Consider the following 20,648-nt stretch of genomic DNA (forward strand, 5'->3'; position numbering starts at 1 on the left):
TTTCTGCTCAGGTCATGATCTCAGGGTCGTGGGGTCGAGCCCCTAGTTGGGTTCTGTACTGGGTGCGGAGACTGCGGATTCTCCCTCTCCCTCTGCCCCTCCCACTCATGCCCTCTCTCTCTCCCAAGGAAATAAATAAATCTTTTTAAAAACACCCCTGAGGTAACTTGAACCTCTGTAACCGAGTTCGAGTGAGCCACCGACGCTGTCCTGCGGCCACCGCTGTCCACCTCCAGAACGTCATCTTCCCAAACCGAAGCTCTGTCCCCATTAAACGCTGACTTCCATTTCCCCCTCCGCCAGCCCCCACCCCCACCATTTTTTCTGTTTCTAGGAATTTGACTCCTCTAGGGACCTCACAGGAAGGGGAACCTGCACTCTTTGTCCTTGGGTGACTGCCTCAGGGTCCTCAAGGTCTATCCTTTTTAAGGACCTCAAGGTCCTTCCTTTCTAAGAACCAGTAATATTCCGTTGCGTGGATGGACCACGTTGAGAGTAGCCACATTTGCTTGAGATCTCACCTTCAGGTCTTTGGGGCAACCCGTTTCTAAGACCAATGCCGGGGTCCTTCTCGGAGGGATTCTGACCTGCCCTTCTGGCTTTCTTCTCTTCCCGCACACGTCCTGCTCCTGGTCAGGCTCTGCCCTTCCCCCGGAGACCCCCCAAGACCAGCCAGCATGTCCCCCCTCCCCGGCCCCGCTGTTCTCCCAGCACTGTTCTGCGCCTCCCGGAGCCGTGCACGGTCTGTGCCGTGCCCCGGCCCCCGTGCGCAGCTGAGATCTCCTGCGAGCTCCCCGTCTGCCTGTGGGCAGGGCCCCTTCCTCAAGTCTCCTTGAGTGAAGCTGAGTGTCGCAGAGAAGAGTCATCCACTGGACTGCAGCAGGTCGGCCGAATGGGAGATAAAGGCTATCTGATAAAGGCTATCTGTCCTCTCTTAAATGTGCCATTATCCCAAAATGACATGAACGGTGCCCTTCAGCTGTATGTACGCACGTGCGCGGGGCTTGGGAGGCTCGGCCAAACCGCCCAGGACAACTTCTTGGGGGGTATGTGGGACGGGGCGGGGAGGTGTCGGGAAGGGCACGTCCACTGCCAACTCTGCACGATTTTTATAAAATTTCGAACCACAAGAGTGAATTTATTTATTGCTTGCAAATTTTAAGCAATAAAAGACTTACAGGGAGTGTCTTTTCATGTGAAATTATTTGCAATATGGGATCATTTCCGTGCCCACGCTAGGAGGGAAGTTAAACTCAACGAGGTGAGGGCACGCGGATTTCGGGTTCCGGGGCAGTGCGGTTTCGCAGCAGGACGGGTCCAAGGACTGCCGGCTTTTCCAACATCTTCTGCTTATTTCATGTACTTATTCTCCCTGGGCTGTCTGTGCTGCTGGCTCTTCCCCCTTCCCCCATCTGGGGCCTCCCTGAGACCCCAAGACCCCTGCTCTGGAGTGGCAGCCCCCAGCCCCCCTGCCCTCCTGCTTTCCGGCTCACGGCCCCCAGAACAGCCCCCGACACAGCTCCTTGCTGTGTTTGCCACCACGCTCTCCACCGGCTCGGAGCCCCCCATGGCGGGGGCCGCACCTAGCTGCCTCCAGCACCGGGGAGGGGGTGCCCACAAAGAAATTAGTGTTGAATAAACTAATATTTTTTGAGGTCGTGCCTGGGTGCATGACCCTTTGCTGGGAGACGTACAGAGTGGACCAGGCTGGGGAGAACGGGGACCTGTGGCTTCATCTTACCACGCTACCGGTGACACAACACAGAAGTCACCCTTCAATGCACGCCACCTGCTGGCGTTTCATACGTCCACGAGGTTGTACCACCCTCGCCACTGAGGGCAGAGTATCCCCATCACCCCACAAAGGAACCCCGTCCCCACTGCAGTTAACCAACCCCCTTCTCTGGGCCTCTGGCAGCCACAAATCTTTCTGTCTCTACAGCGTAACAGGCTCTGGGTTTTTCATCCAGACGGAATCATGCCTTGTGTGACTGGCTTGTCTCCGTGTTTTCAAGGTTCACCTGCATTGCCGCGGATGTGCCTCGTTCCTCCCCAGGGCTGAGTAACCGCCCGTCCTGTGGACGGACCCCGTCAGGGGACGGACCTCTGGGTCACTCCCCGTCCGGGGCTGTTATGGGCCATGTTGCTGGGAAATCTGTCCACCTCGTGTGGACGTATGTTTTCAGTTTTTGGAGTATGTGTCCAGAAGCGGGACTGCTGGGCAACTACTCCGTGTTTAAATTCCGAGGCACGGCGGACCGTTGCCCACGGGGGCTCTGGTGCCTCCGGGTCCTCCTCAACGCTTAAAGTCACGCATCTTTCTGGTTCTGGCCGTCCTCGTGGCTGCCAGCTGGTCCCTCGTGATGGTTTTGATTTGCATTTCCCCGACGCCTCGTGATGCTGGGCGTCGCGTCATGTGCGTGTTGGCCGTGCGTGTGGCTCTGCCGGAGAGACGCCTGCTCAGACAGACCCACGTTTAAGCCGAGTCTCTTCATGGTTGAATTCTGCGTGTTTTTGTGTATCCTGGGCTCGAGTCCCCGTCAGACACTTTCTCCTTGCCTGCAGGTTATCTTTTCACGTTCTTGATGGTTTCCTTTGAAGCGTTAAAAACTTTTCATGTTTACCAAGTCTGAAGTGTCTGTCCTTGGTTGCATGTGCTTCCGAGTTCGTATTCAGGAAGTCGTGATCTGCTCCAAGGCCATGAGCATCTGTGCCTATTTTCTCATAAGAGTTTTAGAGCCGCAGATCTTAGCTTCAGGTCTCTGGTCCATTTTGAGTTACCGTTTGTAAACGGTGTGAGGTAGGGGTCCAATGTAATTCTTTTGCCCATAAATGTCCAGTTGTCCCAATACCGTTTGTTAAACAAACAAACAAACAAACAAACAACGAACTAACGAACTATTCTTTCCTCCGCTGAGGTGTGTTGACCTTGCTGGAAACCAGCTGATCAGACACAGATGGGTTTCCCTTCTGGTCTCTCCACTGCTCGCTATGTCTGTGCTTCCAACAGATTCACTCCGTCTCGATGACTGTAGCTTTGTAGTAAGTTATTTTGATTTTTTTTTAGAGAGAGTGTGTGTGCGCAAGGTGAGAGGAGGGAAGGGGCAGAGGGAGCGGGCGAGGGAATTTGACGCAGGCTCCACACCCAGCCCAGAGCCTGACACGGGGCTCCGTCTCGCCACCCTGAGATCACGACCTGAGCTGAAATCAGAAGTCTGGACTGAGCCACCCAGGTGTCTCTGTCGTAAGTTTTTGAGTTGGGAAGCACGAGCCCCCCTCCAACTCTGTTCCTCTTCCTCAATGTCGTTTTGGCTGTTCTGGGCCCGCAGCTTTTCCTTATGTGTGTCAGGATTGGCCCGTCCACATGCAGGACTTGTGCAGGATCTGGGGATCAATGTGGGGAGCATTGCCGTCTCAACAATACGAGGTTTTCCGGCCCATGAATGCGGGATGACTTTCCATTCCTCAGGTCTTCTCTAATTGGTCTCAGCAACGGTTTTGTGGTTTTTAGGGTACAAGTCTTGTACTTTGTGTGTGTGTGTGTGTGTTGTAAATGAGATCATTTTCTTAATTTCACTTTAGACTGTTTATTGCTGTTGCATAGAAATACAATTAATTTTTTTTTTAATTTTTTAAATTTATTTTCAGCATAACAGTATTCATTGTTTTTGTACCACACCCAGTGCTCCATGCAATCCGTGCCCTCTATAATACCCACCACCTGGAATTAATTTGTTTTTAATTGATCTTGCGGGGCGAGTCTGGGTGGCTCAGTGGGTTGAGCCTCTGCCTTCGGCTCAGGTCATGATCTTTGGGTCCTGGGATCGAGCTCTGCTGCATCGGGCTCTCTGCTCAGCGGGGACCCTGCTTCCTCCTCTCTCTCTGCCTGCCTCTCTGCCTACTTGTGATCTCTCTCTGTCAAATAAATAAGTAAAACCTTAAAAAAAATTGACCTTGCATCCTGCAACTTTGTGGGATTCGTGCATTAGTTCTAATAGGTTTCGTGTGGGGGCGTTGGAATTCCTAAGAATAGTCCATGTACGAGATTAGGTCGTCTGTGAATAGGGATACTTTTAATCCTTTCCTTCCAATCTGGACGCCTTTTATCTCTCTTCTTGCCTAATTGCCCTGAGTGGAACCTCCACGGCAGCAATGATTAGAAGAGGAGAGAGTGGACATCCTGTGCTGCCCCTGGTCGCGGGGAGGCTTTCAGTCTTCCATCACGAGCATAATGTTGGCTGTGGTTTTTTCATCGTTGCCTTTTATCAGTTTGAGGAAGTTCCCTTCTATTTTTAGTTGGCTACGTGTTTCATCATGAAAAGGTGTTGGATTTTTGTCAAACGTTTTCTGTGCTGCTATTGAGATCGTGTGGTTTTTGTCTTTTATTCGGTTAATCTGGCGTATTACACCGATGGCTCTTCCTACGTCAAACCACCTTTGCATTCCTGGCATAAGTCCCCCTTGGTCATGGTGCATAATCCTTTTTAAACGTTGTTGAATTGGGTTTGCTAGTATTTGTTGAGAATTTCGTGCCTGTATTCATAAGGAGTTTTCAGAAGGGCCTAGAATGTTACGTTCTTGGGACGTTTTTGTCTGGTTTGAGCATCAGCAAGTGGCTTTTTACGCAAAGTCAAAGACAAAACACACCAAAGAGATTGATAAACTTCTAAGGATTTCCCGAGAAACAAGGGAAGCCTGCCTATATCGCCCACTGGCACATGGCAGGAGCTCTGCCCAGGCGCTTCTCCACAGACCCAGAGAAAGCAGCCTGGATGAAACGGCATCGAAGCAGGGAGCCTAGGAGAGTGAAAGGAAGAGGCAGAGCAGGCAGCCCCCAGGGAGGGACCCTGTGAGTAAATGCCCGGAGAGCGGACCTCACAGGGTGGAAAGGCAGTGAATGGGTTGAGTAATGTCCCCCAAATTCATGTCCACCTTCAACCTCTGAATATGATCTTATTTGGAAATCAGGTCTTTGCAGATGTAATTAGTCAAGAGGAGATCATTCTTGGATTAGGGTGGCCCTGACCCCATGGCCGGTGTCCTTACAAGAAGAGAAAACAGAGATGGATCCCCCACACATGGAGGGGGAAAGGCCACTTGATGGCGGAGGCAGAGATCCGGGTGATGGATCTACCGGTCGGAGACAGGCAAGGATTGCGGCTGCCACCAGCCGCTGAGAGGCAAGGAGGGGTCCTCTCCGGACCTTCAGAGGGAGCACAGCCCCGCTGACGCCTTGATTTCGGACTTCCGGCCTCCGGAACTGTGAGGGAGACTCTGTGTGGTTTTAAGCCTCGCAGGGTAGGGATTGGTAGCAGCCGCCGCAGGAGGCCGCGCAGTCGGACCCGAGAGCACGTGCCAGGCTAAGGACTGGGCTCCGCCGGCGGACAGTTTCCGAGCCTGGGGCGGAGGGGCGGCGTGGACGGATTTTAGCGGCATTCTTTAAGAGATGCCTTTCAAAACAGAGTTTTGTTTTCCTTCGTATCTTCCTTTTTGTTCTTCTGAATTATCCCAACTCATGTGGGAAGTCACGGGCCGCAGGAGTCAGGAGCTTGAGTGTATCTCTCGCCGCAGGTGTCCGTCCGTCCCTGCTCAGCCGTGTACCGTCTGTGCAATGTCCGCGCATCGTTCCTGGCCTCAGGCTCCTCAGCTATGCAACAGCGTCAGTAATATCCCCTTCCTTAGCACCTCGGAAGCCACTGGTAGATGGTAACCACGACGATGTTCGGTTAGTTACACCGACTTTCCCCCTTCATTTTCTTCTTCATGAAATTATCCTTATTGGCTTTTCAGTATAAAAACCATTAATTAATAGGCTTCTTGTTTAAAAACAAAAAAAGTGGGACACCTGGGGGCTTGGTTGGTTGGGCGACTGCCTTCGGCTCAGGTCCTGGTCCTGGAGTCCTGCATCGGGCTCCCTGCTCGGCAGGGAGTCTGCTTCTCCTGCTGCCCTCTCTCATGCTCTCTCTCTCCCTCAATCAAATAAATAAATAATCTTTTAAATAAATAAATAAATGATGAAATAGATAAAAAATAAATAATAAAAGTAATAAATAATAAATAAAATAAAAAAGGCTATAAGTATACAATAAGTATACAAGATTAGCTTATTTCCAGTTATCAAAATGATTCAGTATTACTTTTGGAAATTTATGAAATAAAAAACACGATAAAAAATGTATAATCCTGCCATCTGGACATGATCATTGTGATCATTTGGTTGCCAGTTTCCACTTCAATAGTATATTGCGTCGATACAAAGTATCAATAACTGTATCTTATTTATAGAACCGTCTGTTCCAGTTCACATCGTTCTTCATCCTACGTGCTTCACGTCACGTGACAGGCAGTCTTGCCTGCGGACGGAGGTTTTTACATGTCTTGGTAACTACCCGGGAACGGAATGCCCAGGTCTTCGAGTGGGTGTCGAACTTTTGAAGAACCCACCGCACAGCTTTCCAAAGTGCTTGTCCCGCGTGGCCCTGCCACCCGCCCTGTGTGTGAGCGTCCCAGGGGCTTCCAGTCCTCGCTGGCAGTCGGAGTGGTCGTGGTCCGTCTTGTTCATTCTAGCAGGTGTGTGGGCTTATGTCACTGTGGTTTTCATTTTCGTTTCCCTGATCACTAATGATGCTGAATATCTTTTCATATAACCTTCTGAGTCTAGCTCTTTTCCACGCAGTACATTTGGGATTCACCCTCTTACGTGGTCATGTTTGTTCCTTTTCATTGCTGACTTGTATCCATTGTGGGGGTGTACCATTGCCTGTGGAGCCCTTATCCCGTGGAAAGACCTGTCTGCTGATTCTGGGTTTTGCCGTTGCGAGTAAAACTGCGCTAAGCATGCACACACAGACTTTTCTACAAGTCTGTGTTCATTTCCCTTGGATAAAGACCTAGGAGAAGGATTGCTGAGTCTTATGGTAAATGTGTGTTTCCAAGGTGGCTTTCTCGTTGGCAATCCCGCCGGCCACGTGCGAGGCTGATGGCTCTGTGTCCGGCCGGCGGTCTCTACTACCGTTTCTCTGTTGTGCTTTGATCTTTCTCGTAGGTGTGTTGTCCTTTCTGCGACATTACGGTTTCTATTTACATTTCTCTCCTGGCCAACCATGTCACCAGGCGCGTGGCTGGCTCAGTGGGGAAACCTTGTAACTCTCGATCTAAGAGTCATGAGTCTGAGCCCCAGGTTGGGTATACAGGTTACTTAAATAAAACGTTTCATAAATGACCAGTGATGTCAAGTACCTTTTCCTTTGCTTATTTGCCCCCTTTATTGGTGAAATGTCTTCACATCACTTGCCTATTTCTAAAACAAAACGATTCACATCATTTCCCTGTTTTTAAATTGTGTCTGTTTTCTCGTTACTCTGAAGTGTCTCTGATCCTTTATCAGAGAAGGTGTTTCGCAAGCATCGTTTCTCAGTCTGTGGCTCATCTTATTTCCTTAGCGGTGTCTTTCGAAGAGCAGACACTTTTCATTTTAGTAATGTCTTATTTATCATTTTTTTCTTTGATGGGTCCTGCCTTGGTATCATATCCAAACAGTCTCTAACTCTAACATTGAGTTTTAGGAGCTTCTCATATATAGGCTGGGCATCTGTTGTATTGGGCATGTGCGCTGTGAATATCTTCTCCCAGGCTGTGGCTTGCATTTCTATTTTCTTTAATGGTGAATTTTTGAAGCAAAGAGGTTTTTTTTTTCCAGTTTATTAGTATTTCTTTGATGTCTTATGCTTTTTGTGTTCTAAGAAACCTTGGTCTCTTCTAAGGTGGCTAAGTCATCTTTTATGGATTCTTCTGGCAGTTTTTTAGTTTTAGGTTATCACTGGGGCGCCTGGGGGACTCAGTTGGTGAAGCATCTGCCTTCGGCTTGGGTCATGATCCTCGGTCCTGGGATCAAGCCCCGCATCGGGCTCCCTGCTTGTGGGAGGCCTGCTTCCCCTCTCCCGCTCCCCTGCTTGTGCTCCCTCTCTTGCTGTCTCTCATTGTCAAATGAATAAATAAAATCTTTTTAAAAATTTAGGTATCATGTCTGGGTCTAGGACCCGTTTTGAGTTAATATTTGTGTCTGACATGAAGGAAGGGGTGGATGTTAATATTTTTTCAGACAGCTATCCAGTTGATCTAACACCATTTGTGGAAGAACTGTCCTTTCTCCATGAATTGCATCTTTGTCCACAATCAAGTGATCTTATATGTCTATTTCTGGACTCTCTACTCTGTGCCATTGCTCTGAAAGTCCTTGTTTTCACCAGTGCCAGACTGCCTTGATTACTATAGGTTTATAATCAGCCTCAAAATCAGATACGTCCTTCAACTTTCATCTTTTTTTTTTATTACTTTGGTTGTTCTAAGTCTTTTGCATTTCCATATGAATTTTAGAGTCAGTTTGTCAATTTCTACCTCCCCACCCAAAGGACCTGATTGGAATATTGATTGGGATTGTGTTGAATCAATAGATTGATTTGATAAGATTACCAGCTTAATAATATTAACTATCTCAATCCATGGACTTGGTATATCTTTCCATTTATTTACATTTCCTTTATTTCTCTCAGCAAGATTTGTGTTTTTCAGTGTAGAGGTATCAAATGTCATTGGCTAGACTTATTCTGAAGTATTTTATATAGAGGTTTTTTTGGAGGGGGCGCTATAAATGGAATTTTTTATTATAATTGCCAATTGTCTGTTGCTAAGTTTTTAAGAATGCAATTAACTTGTCTACATTAACCTTTTATCCTGCAATCTTGCTAAATTTACTTCTTAGTTCTATTAGTTGTCTTGTAAATTTCAAGGGTTTTTTTTTCACATAAAGAATTATGTCATCTGCACGCAGGAACAGTTTTACTTCTTCTTTTTGATCTTCATACCTTTAGTTTCTTTTCTTGCCTTAGGCAGAGGCTAGAGCCCCCAGTGCCATACTGAACAGAAGTGATGAAAACAGACATGCTAACCTTGTCCTGACCACGGGGGAAACAATCCAGTCTCTAGTCATCGAGTATGATGTCAACTGTAGAATGTACCTAGGTGACCTTTATCAACTTGAGGAGGTTCCCTCGTATGCCTACGTTGCTGATGGTTTATGTGATGAGTAAGTGTTGGATTTTTGCTAAATGATTTTTCTGTATTTATTCTTTTTTGTGGGGGTGTTTCTGGTTGTTTTCTTAGGATCAATATCTACAGATGAAGGTAAAGGGTCAAAATGTATAAATATTTTTAAACCTTTAACATCCTGTTTCTAAATTGCCAGAAAGAGAAATTTGACCCATATATAGCACCTCCCCACCCTGCCTGTTTAAGAGTGTCTGTTTTCCCAAAACCTTACCTACACCACATTTTATGGTTTTTGGTTGTTGCCAATTTCATGGACCTTGACCTCCCCCCAGATAGTATCTTCTTTTATTTGCATTTAGTTCATTACCCTGCACAGGAAAATTTTATTGGTTATTGTATTTATTCTCTGGTGAGTTGTTTTTTCTTGTCCTTTTGCCACTTTTCTGTTGGACTTTCTTTTGTTTTGGTTTAGTTTACACACATTTTTACCTATTAAAACTATGACTCCTTGTCGTATGTGTGTGTGTGTGTGTGTGTGTGTGTGTGTATCTCCTTAGGCTTCTTCTTCTTCTTTTTTTTTTTTAAGATTTTATTTGTTTATTTAATAGACAGAGATTACAAGTAGGCAGAGAGGCAGGCAGAGAGAGAGGAGGAAGCAGGTTCCCCGCTGAACAGAGAGCCTGACGCGGAGCTTGATCCCAGGACCCTGAGACCATGACCTGAGCCAAAGACAGAGGCTTCAACCCACTGAGCCACCCAGATGTCCCTCCTTAGGCTTCCTCTTGTTTTGTTTTGTTTAAAGGGATTTATTTTTTAGAGCAATTTTAGGTTCATACAAAAATCGAGAGGAAGCTAGAGTGATCTCCTATACACCTCTTGCTTTGACACGTGCATAGCCTCCCTCCTTGTCAGCATCCCACCCCAGAGGTACATTTGTTACAACTGATAAACCCACATCAACAAATCGTGATCACCCCGAGTCCGTAGTCTACGTGAGAGCTCACTCTTGGTGCACATCCGGTGGGTTTTAACAAACGTATAGTGACATAGATCCACCATTATAGCATCATGCAGAGTACACTTGACCTTTGGACAATGTTGCAGTTAGGAGTGCTAACCCCACACACACTCAAGAATCCCTATATAACTTTAGACTCTCCAAAAACTTAACTACGAATAGCGTACTGCTGATCAGAAGCCTTACCATTATCATAAAAAAACCAATAACACATATTTTGTATACGTATTATGTAGTCTTAAAATAAAGCAAGCTAGAGAAAAAATGTTATTAAGAAAATCATAAGGAAGAGAAAATATACTTACAGTACGAGACTGAACCCATGGGGGAAAAAACCCGCGTGAAGTGGACCCGTGTAGTTCAAACCTGTGTTGCTCAAGGGCCGTCTGTAATTTCACTCCCTAAAAACCCTCCGGCTCTGCTTGTTCCTCCTTCTCCTGCCGAACTCCTGACAACCACTGATCCTTTAACCATGTCCATAGTTCTGCTTTTTCCGGGATGTCATGTAGTTGGACTCACACAGTTGGTGGCATTTCCCGGCCGGCATCTTTCCCTTGGTGATGTGCATTCAGGGTTCCCCCACGTCTTTCCATGGCTCAGTAGCTTGTTTCTTTTTAGTGCTGGGTAATATTCCCTTGTCTGGATGTGCTAGTTTGTTTGTTTATTCACCTCCTGAAGGACACCGTGCTTGCTTCCAAGTTTTGGAAATTATGAGGGGCCCCCAAAGGGTGGCGTTCTTCCCAGCCCCGTCCCCCGGCCTCCCCACCCCCCCCCACATCACGCAGCACCTCCCTCCCAAACCTGCAACCCTCCCGCACACGCTGCTGCCCCCCACTAAACCCACAGGGCCGGCCACGCTTTCCAGAAAACAGAGCCAGGAAGGAGACTCAGTCTGGCCCAGCGAGGGGGTGAAAGACCCCCCTGCTCCACTGCCATGGCCGGGAGCACAGCCTCCCTGGAGGGGAGGGGCCAGTTTCAAACCAGGAAAGGGCCCCAGAGAGAGGGTCTGCCACACACCTTCCGGGGCCAGCTTGTCTCCAGGCAGAAGGCTGCTACACCCTTTCCCGGCTCCTCAGGGGGACGTTATTTGCATTAATTCATTGACTGATCAATTAATTCAAGACACTGTGCTGGGGACTGACCACTGGGGCTCCACGGGTTCAAACTAGAGCAAAGTTGATGGAAGCCTTGGGTCTCCGTGGAGTAGGGCCTGAATAGCACATGACTGACTGTATGGCCACCTCGGTCACCTAGCATGACATCTGTTTCCCCACCAAGACCCACTGCCATGAGGGAATGACTTCTTGGTGGCATCTGCGTCTCCGACTCCCAGCGCGGTCCTGGCAGAGAACACGTGGTCGTTGAACCCTCCAGCTGAATGTCTGCGAACTTTGAAGCCGGAGGAAAACAACAGTAAGGACATAAGATCTGGGGAAATGGAAATCAGCACAGTTTGTATTTTTTTATCTATTTGCACGTGGAGAACAGTTTGGTTTTAAGAATATTCCAATGCGCCGTGTGTAATTTGGGCTGTTCATAAAATTACTGCGCGTGGTGCATGAAAATGAAGCGGACGGTTGATTTAGGCAATCTCTCCCGAAATGCTGCACGTTAAAAATGCGTCCCAGATAGAGCCAGAAGGCGCCAAACTCCAAGGGATGTAGCATCTCTTAGTTTTTGTTGTTTTCTGAGGATCTCACCCAAATGCAGAAAGAGAAACGAGAAAAGCAAAGCCCCCCGCAAGGTCAAGGCTGAACACAGGGACAGGGTAGATTCTCTGTGCGTGTCCCTGACCTCCGGCCCACCCACTGGTTGCTTTGGCCAATGGGACGAGGTGTAAGTGACGTAGGCGAGTCCAGACCTGGCCGCAGGATGCCGGGCAGCAGGTGCCTCGCCTCCACTCGCCTCGCCCGCTGCTGGGCTGGCTGCCACTAAGGAAGGCCGGGGACAGGTGTCGAGGTGCCACGAGGGTTGAGAAGTGCCACCGACAGCCCTAGAACTTGTGGACAGAGGCCACTTCAGCACCCCCCCACCTCTGTGCACCTGCTACAGCTGCCTGAGCGCCCAGCAGAGTGCCCGACTCAGCCCCGTGCCCCCAGCCAGAACTGGGAGCAAAGAAGACGGGGCTGTCTTTTAAGCTGCTAAGTTGAGGACTCATTTGTTACACGGCAGCAGGTGACTGGGGTATATATCGGAAGGGTCTCTTTTCAGAGTAAAGCTTGAACAAGGAGGAGAAAACCGCCAAAATTGTTGTGGTTCTCAAGGTCAAAGAGGCATTGGGGCCAGATTTAAACATTTTTAAAATAGCCAAACCTCTAAAATCCATTCTTGTTCCTCTTCATTCTAACCCTTTTGAGTCAGCTGACACGGTAAAGTCGATGGTGCCCCAGTGGTCGGTCCCCAGCACAGTGTCTTGAATTAATTGATCAGTCAATGAATTAATGCAAATAACGTCCCCCTGAGGAGCCGGGAAAGGGTGTAGCAGCCTTCTGCCTGGAGACAAGCTGGCCCCGGAAGGTGTGTGGCAGACCCTCTCTCTGGGGCCCTTTCCTGGTTTGAAACTGGCCCCTCCCCTCCAGGGAGGCTGTGCTCCCGGCCATGGCAGTGGAGCAGGGGGGTCTTTCACCCCCTCGCTGGGCCAGACTGAGTCTCCTTCCTGGCTCTGTTTTCTGGAAAGCGTGGCCGGCCCTGTGGGTTTAGTGGGGGGCAGCAGCGTGTGCGGGAGGGTTGCAGGTTTGGGAGGGAGGTGCTGTGTGATGTGGGGGGGTGGTTAGCGGGGCTGGGAAGAACGCCCCTCTTTGGGGGCCTCCCTCCAGCCGGGTTTGGAGGCGAGCCCGGGATGGGCCGGCCAGCCTGGGAAGCATGCGGAGCCCACGATCTCCCAGCCGCTGGGGCCTCATTGTTCAGTAAGGAGATTATGAGAGGCCGCACGAGTGACGGGTGGGGGGCTGTCTTCAGGCCTGAGACTGGCCTTGTTTTGCACACAATGACTGTGTAGTGCAGCCCAGTCAGGGTCCATTCTGGAAGGCGGCAACTGCCTCAGCCTTTTTGGGTCTGAGTTTGCTCCCTGGCCACAGTGGATCAGCTCAGTGGATCACCCAGCTACCGGAATCTGTCCCATTGGAAAGCCCAAGGGCCCCCGCGGAAATGGTAGGACCTGGCTCGGCCCACTTCCTGAGACAGGGAGGGAAGAAGAGCATCCTACGCGGGACGTTGTTGTTCTAGAAGCAGCAACGGCTCTAAGAAGCCAGGCTTTATCTTTGAGGAAGTTCCAAGTCATGAGGGATTGTGCTTGAACTGCCAGGAGAGACCAGGTGCCTCCTGGAGGAGGAGGTGCCCCGGGATTGCTCGTCTCCGACACGCTTGTGCTCTGGGTGAGAACAGGGAAGCAGGGTGAAGCGACCGCTGTGACATCTTTGTCGGATGCTGGGGTTGGGGGCCTGGAACTGATGCGCGCTTTGCTCTGCTGGCATTTCCGTGGGCATTTGCTAGGTATTGCTGGCGGTATTTAACCAATGGTGGAGCTGAACCCGTGTAAGAGAATATTTTGCAACTGGGGTTTTGAACAAATTTGTGAACTTTAAATTAAAAACAAAAACAAAAACAGAATAGGGCGCCTGGGTGGCTCGGTCGGTTAAATGTCTGTCTTCGGCTCAAGTCGTGATCCCAGCGTCCTGGGATCGAGTCCTGTGTGGGGCTCCCTGCTTGGCAGGGGGTCTGCTTCTCCCTCTGCCCCTCCCCCTGCTAGGGCACGCACTCTCTCTCAAATAAATAAATTAAAATCTTAAATAAATAAATAAAACAGAATAGGTGGGGTTGTGTTGCTGAACTTGGAACTCAGAGACAAAGCATCTGCTGAGGAGGACCTGGGCCACAGAGCTGGGTTCAGATCCCAGCTGTGCCCCCTATAGCTGTGTGACCTTGGGCAAGCTGCTTAACCTCTCTGGGCCTCAGTTCCTCTTCTGTACAAGGTGGGGGTCATGACACGACTCATTTCGAAGGATTATTTGAGGATTATATGTACTAAATGAACCTGAGGGCCAGGCCCAGACTAAATGTTTAATAAATGTTCATTATCCGTGTTACCAGCATCAGTAGGCCTCATCTCCTCCTACTGAACCATAAACAGGACCAGAGTTTTTTCGGGAAAGTGGGAACTTCACAGGACTTGCATGGAAGGCCCCTGGTGTCTAATGCGGTCACAGGACAGCAGGGGGCCCGGCGATCTTGCACAAGGCCCTGGGATTATCCCCACTTTGCACCCGGGGACACAAAGGCTCAAAGGGGCCTGGGGACCTGCCCAGGTCGCATAGTGAGGGCTTGTCAGAGTGACCTCATCTGCCATCAGGGCCATCCCGGTTGATGTGGGGTGCACCCTGGTTGCAAGCACGCTTTCCCTTCCACATGGCGGCCTCCAGTCCCCTCTGTGCGTGGGTTCGCGTCTGGGCCCAGGTTGACTGTCTCCCCACACCCTCCCTGCCCTGTGCCTGTGGCTGCGTGGGCAGGGAACCGTGTGGCCACCCCGCGACCTGCCCCACCAGCTCCCCCTCCAGTGCCGACGCCCAGCTGCGGTTCCCGGACGGCCCCGGCCTCCTGCAGACCCCGCGCTGGGACGAGCCGCAGAGGGCCTGCGCCCTGGAGCAGATCTGCGGCGTGTTCCGCGTGGACCTGGGGCAGATGCGCTCCCTCCGCCTCTTCTTCAGGTGAGAGCCGCTGTGGGCCGCTTGCGGGAAGGCGGCTGGTGGTGCCGGGGGTCCTGGCGGGCAGGGCTTCGGGTCTTCCCAAATGTTGGCCTCCCCGACATCACTAGGCTGGAGGGCAGGGCTACCCCAGGATGCCCGCCCCCAGGAACCGGGTTGGGCCAGCTACCAGACTCTTCCGCCGGCCCTCGGGGTGACGGTGGCCGGCTGTGGCTTGAGAGTCTGGCTTGGAGAAACAGCCGGACGGGGCCGCACAGAGAGCAGCTGCGGTCTGCTTCCGGGTCACCCACGGACCGGCTCTGCAGTTCAGCCTGTGTGTGTGGGATGTGGCCGTGGCTTTCCGGAGGGAGGCTCCCCTTTCTCGTGGGGGGCGGACCAATCGTGTCCTGTCTCGTGGCTGCATCCGTTCTCTCCTGAAAAGCCCAGTGGCCCAGCCACGGAATAGCCCCCGTGGAAGACCTGCTTCAAGCAGGCGTGTCCCTGGAGGGTCCCGTTTGTGGAAGGGCAGGCGAGGTTGGGCCGGGTGTGCAGGGAGTTTCCCCGGAGGGAGAGGCGTCCAGCCCAGGCTGATGGAGGAGGCTCTCTCAGCGCCCATCTGACCTGGGTTCAAAATCGGATTCCACGAATGCCATCCCCCCTGGATCTCCCGGAGAGGAGGGAGCATATGGGGGGGGCGGGTCGGACACAAGGCCTCTCGGGCAGGAGTCCCCAGGACAGGGTTATTTTCCTCCTTCAGCCAAGGGGGTGGTGTGGTGGTTCTGTGCGGTGCCGTGTTGTTCCCCCGCGGTCAGCGGCCAAACTCCAGGGGCCTTCGTGGGTCCTGCCTCTGGGGTCAGTGACAGAGACCTCTGATTATCCTGGGAAGTAAAAGCCCGCGTTCGCATATTCATTGCTCCGTTCCCCTCCCCCCGCGCGGCGGCCCAGCGATGAGGCCTGCACCAGCGGCCAGCTGGTGGTCGCCAGCCGGGAGAGCCAGTACAAGGTTTTCCACTTCCACCACGGCGGCCTGGACAAGCTGTCCGACGTGTTTCAGCGCTGGAAGTACTGCGCGGAGACGCAGCTCAAGGACCAGGTAGCCGGGGTGGGGGAGGCCGAAGGGTGCTGCCTCGGGGGAGGGGTATGGAGAGGCCCCACCCCCGGCTCCACACACACCCCCCTGCCAGACCCACCCCCTGCCCTTAAAGCCTGGGGGGGGGAGGGGGGTCCAGGGCTCCCCCCACCCACAGAAGCCTCGCAGGTGCAGGGCGTGACCGTGACCCTGCCCCCCCCCCCGCCGGCGGTGGCTGGTCGCTGGGGGTGCTGGTAGAGCTGGACTCCGGCTCCTTGGGAAGTCAGTGCTCTGAGCTCGAGAAACCATGTTTTGACAAGATTTCCTGCCGTATTTTGCTCAATCTACATACAAATGTGATAAGAACTCTTTAATTATCTGTTCGAGAGACCGTCTGTGCTTATTAGAAAGGGGCCGGCTTGGAGCTCCCCTTCCTTCCCACCGAGCCTCCTGCTGGCTCCCCTTATTACAGTAGTGTGGCTTGCTTTCCCCCTACATCGAGCAACCTTTGATTTTTGAATTAAATGTCAGCCGCAGTTTTGCCCTGGATTCGTGACTGCCCGTGGAGACAACCTGACAGGCGGGCTCCCTGCTCGGGGAACAGCGGTCCCTTTGTTTGTGGCCAATCACATGTAATTTATTGCAGGCCCTCCCGGCAGAGGGAAGTTGGGCCGTACGAGGCATTAATTCCGTTTTTTGCGGCGGACCGGGGGTCGCGGGGAGAGTGGGGGTGGCGGCCAGGGGGGCCGTGGTCTGTCGGCCGGTGGGTGGGTCGGTGGGAGGGGGCTGGAGGAGCCCAGCGACCCGGGAAACCGATGTTAAGATGAAGGTATTTTCATTTTAATTGCGTCTAATTACACTTGCCGGTTAGGGGTTTGTATGTGGGGAGAGCAGTCCAGTCCCTCCAGTCCCGTCCTTTCTGGGGAGGGAGAGGGGCTTTTCCGTCCTGGGGAGAGCGGCTGGGCTGGCTTCGGGCGACCCGCCCCCCGCCGGGTGCTCATCTACTGGAGCGTCCCTCCGGGCCAGCAGGTCGCAGATGAAAAGACGTGCATGCAGTTCTCCATCCGCCGCCCCAAACTGCCATCCTCCGAGACGCACCCCGAGGAGAGCATGTACAAGCGGCTGGACGTGGCGGCCTGGCTGCGGCACCTGAACGAGCTGGGCCAGGTGGAGGAGGGGTACAAACTGCGCAAGGTGAGCGGGGCAGGGGGGCTGGGGCCGCCTCTTGGGGGCTGCCCCCTCGGGCAGGGAGGCACGGTGTGAGCCCGGCCGGTAAAGCAGTCCAGGCTCCGTGTGTTGAAAAGGAACCCTCCGGAGCGGGTTTCGGGTACCCAGCGGCCGGCTGCATAGAGTCGCTCGGGGTAAAATGCGGCGCTTCCAAAACCGGGATTAGGCCATGATGTGAGAACGACACGTTAATCTGAGTGCCCCACCGGGGCGGGCATTGACATTGAAATGAGCCTGGCTGGGTCCTGTATGGGAATGGAGGGCTGCCACTTTCCCTCCAAACATGTGCAAATCACAGAGACCTGAATCAAGGCATCAGTTGTCACCCAGGCCCAGCAAAGCCCCCAAAACACAAATCCCCAGGGATTGGGGGGTGCTTTGAGCCTCCCTGTGTTGGCCCCTCCCCAACTTTTGCCGCTTCCTGCAGGCCATTTTCTTCGGAGGCATTGATGTGTCAATCCGGGGGGAGGTCTGGCCTTTCCTGCTGCGATATTACAACCACGAGTCCACGTCGCAGGAGAGGGAGGCACTGCGGGCGCAGAAGCGTCGGGAGTACGCTGAGATCCAGCAGAAGAGGTAAGCCCCCCCCCGCCCCCACACCGGCCCTCCAGCCCACCCGGCCAGCCACCCGGGGGGGAGTCAGCCCACCAGGCGATGGGCGTGCAGTCCCGCACTGATATTATGTTCCGTGACCCAGACTCTCCTGGGAAGATGGGTCCCAGGCACGGCTGATAGGCTTGGATAAGAGCCGTCATTATCCCTGGGGCTCGGCCGGCCGTGGCTCTCCTTAGCTCCGTGTCAGGGTCTGAGAGCTCATCCCAGCAGGCTGAGCTCGGCAGCGACACCCCGCTGAGAACACCAAAGGAGGGGGGCACCAGCCAATGGCTGAGGTCTGTCCCGGCCTGGCTGAGCCCCGGTGGGCAGGCGGTGGCCAGCTTCGCTCCCCCACAATGCCCTCCCCAAGTTAGTGGGGAGCCAGAGGGTTTGCGGGGGCAGCAGCCCAGCCCCCATCAGGACCAGGGGTGGGTGGGCGTGTGCCGCTCGCTGAGCCCCAGGCCCTTCACAGGCTCTCCATGACCCCGGAAGAGCACAGAGCCTTCTGGCGCGATGTGCAGTTCACCGTGGACAAGGACGTGGTGCGGACGGATCGCAGCAACCAGTTCTTCCGCGGCGAAGACAACCCGAACGTGGAGAGCATGAGGTACGCCTTCCCCGTCAGCGGGCTTCTCCCTGCCGGTAGGACAGCCCTGCATCCCCCTCCACGTCCTCACCTGCCACTCTGGGTCACCTCCCACCGCGGGCCCCCTCCGCCGGCCACCTGCAAAGGAGCGGGTTAGCAGCAGGGTTGGGGTCCGCTTTCCAGGTCCAGAAACGGAGGTTCGTGAGCTATTTTATTTAGGCAAATCGGTCAACGTCGTGTGGCCGGTCCCTCCCCAGGGGACCGGCAAAGCCTCCCATCCCCTGGGCCTCCACCAGGCCTGGCTGGCTTGGCTCCCACCAGCCCTGGGTGAGCCTCCCTCCAGGCCTCCCAGCGATGATGAAACCACACAGAACCCGAGCTGGGCATCTCTGACGTTCTGCTGTCTGATGAATGATTGCACAACATTAGCAGCCCGTAAAAATGTCCCTGCCAGTCTGCCCTTTGTCCCGGGCAGGCAGCGACCATCAAGAAAATCAGACCCACGTGCCTCTTTCCCCTGCTCTGGAGGTCTGGGCCTGGCAAGAGGCTACTGTAGGCCCCTCCATTTCCCTAGACTCTGAGGACAGTCCTCAGAGCTGCCTCCCTTGCCCTGAGATCGAGGTGAAGGGGGTCTCTAGACTGGGCGACAGGCCACCTGGAGCGCAGCAAGGGCGGGCCATGTCAAGACCCCCTTCTCGCTGACCACCTGCTCTCTGCCCCGCGGCCCTAGGAGGATCCTGCTGAACTACGCCGTGTATAACCCGGCCATCGGCTACTTCCAGGGCATGTCAGACCTGGTGGCGCCCATCCTGGCCGAGGTCCTGGACGAATCGGACACCTTCTGGTGCTTTGTGGGTCTGATGCAGAACACGATCTTCGTCAGCAGCCCTCGGGACGAGGACATGGAGAAGCAGCTGGTGAGGCTGGGGGATGCGGGTTACAGCATGCCGGTGGGGGGGGGCACGCCGCCTCCTGCCCTGGCTGCCAGAGAGCTTGGGGGCTGCGTGTGTCGTGGCCACTGTGGGTCCACAGGCAGAAAGGCCAGGGCGGGCATTGCCAATGGAGCCTGGTGGCTTAGCCGTGGGCCTCTGGGAAGACCCAGCTTCCTGGGAGCAATGCACGCTCCTCCTCAGTCCCAAGCCACAGGGACATCTGGGCTGCTCCCTGCAGGGGTCCAACACAGGATGCAAGGTTGGGAGGGTCTCCTGAGGCCCCCTGGGCAGTTGCCACACCCCAACCCAGGCCCCAGGCCTCTTCTGCAGTGCCCGGCCCAATCACCCCTTCCTCACAGCCTCCCCTCATGGGAAAGACCCAGCAGCTCTGAGGGTTGGGGAGGTAGGCCGCAGGGTGCTCACGCTGGCCGGTCAGAAATGATCCTCGCGGCTGTCTCCAGGGAGAATGATGGGCTCCTGGTGTGGGAGGGGCCTGAGAGTCGGGCAACCCTGCCCAGCTCCCCCCACATGCGCCCGACCCCAGCTGCCCTCTCTGCATGGGGTCCGTGATGTCAGGTTTCCACGGCACCTGGGGAGGTAATTATGGGGTCGGACGCAATTGGCCCCTGATGGGCTCGGGCCGCACACCGCCCCGTGACCCTTAGCGGCCAGAGATGGGTCTTCTCCAGGGTTTGGAAGTCAGCAGCCCGAACTGGGCGTTGCCACAAGTAGCCTTGATCTTGTCCCTCACCCACAGCCCTGGGTGGTGACCTGACCAATGTGCCGGAAACAGTGCCCTCAGGCTCAGAAATGCCCCCTCCCGGCTGGAAGTCAGCTCTGGAGGATACTGGATCTTGGCGATGGGAAGGTGGTTGGAGGGTTTCCGCGCGTGATCTGCTCGCCTTCCCCGGAAGAGGGGACAGCAGAAACAGCCCTGTGGGGTGTCTGAGGCCTGGGGAGCCTGCCCATCTGCGGTGGGGCAGCACGCTCCCCGGGAAGCTGATCCCGCCGAAATCAGGGAGTGGCGAGCCAAGACGGGGTGGGGAGTCGGGTTCCCGCAGCAGAATAACGTTCGGCAGGTGCGGATGCAGCCAAGGGAGGCCCAGGGCCTGGGGTGGGGGCTTCTCAGGCTGGGGGCCCGTGGGAGGGCCTCGGGGGGAGGGGGCATCTTGGGCAGAGCCCGGGGGCTCAGCGGTTCTGGCCTTGCCCGCAGCTCTACCTGCGGGAGCTGCTGCGGCTGACGCACGTGCGCTTCTACCAGCACCTGCTGTCGCTGGGCGAGGACGGCCTGCAGATGCTCTTCTGCCACCGCTGGTTGCTGCTGTGCTTCAAGCGCGAGTTCCCCGAGGCCGAGGCGCTGCGGATCTGGGAGGCCTGCTGGGCCCACTACCAGGTGAGCCAGGCCGGGGCGCTGGGCCCTGGTCTCCGGCCACACCCTGCAAGGAGGGCCGCTTCTGGGTAGCTGTGCACCGGTTCTGGGGTTCCTACCCCTGCA

The 20,648-nt window shown here is 53.9% G+C and overlaps 1 protein-coding gene across 3 annotated transcripts in view; it reads left to right on the top strand.

The window, feature by feature from the left end:
- TBC1D16 (TBC1 domain family member 16) overlaps positions 1-20,648 on the top strand; it is a 71,983-nt gene that overhangs the window by 43,198 nt on the left and 8,137 nt on the right. The window contains exons 4-10 of one of the 3 annotated variants that reach the window (XM_044247286.1): positions 14,608-14,769; positions 15,691-15,838; positions 16,841-17,008; positions 17,469-17,617; positions 18,108-18,242; positions 18,952-19,138; positions 20,367-20,546. In XM_044247286.1, coding sequence (XP_044103221.1) covers positions 14,608-14,769; positions 15,691-15,838; positions 16,841-17,008; positions 17,469-17,617; positions 18,108-18,242; positions 18,952-19,138; positions 20,367-20,546 — 1,129 coding nt within the window. The remainder of the gene's footprint in view (positions 1-14,607; positions 14,770-15,690; positions 15,839-16,840; positions 17,009-17,468; positions 17,618-18,107; positions 18,243-18,951; positions 19,139-20,366; positions 20,547-20,648) is intronic. The other 2 variants (XM_044247285.1, XM_044247284.1) reach the window with 2 other exon arrangements.

The sequence above is a fragment of the Neovison vison genome, chromosome 5, assembly GCF_020171115.1.
Source record: "Neovison vison isolate M4711 chromosome 5, ASM_NN_V1, whole genome shotgun sequence".
In the NCBI taxonomy this organism is placed as follows: Eukaryota; Metazoa; Chordata; class Mammalia; order Carnivora; family Mustelidae; genus Neogale; species Neogale vison.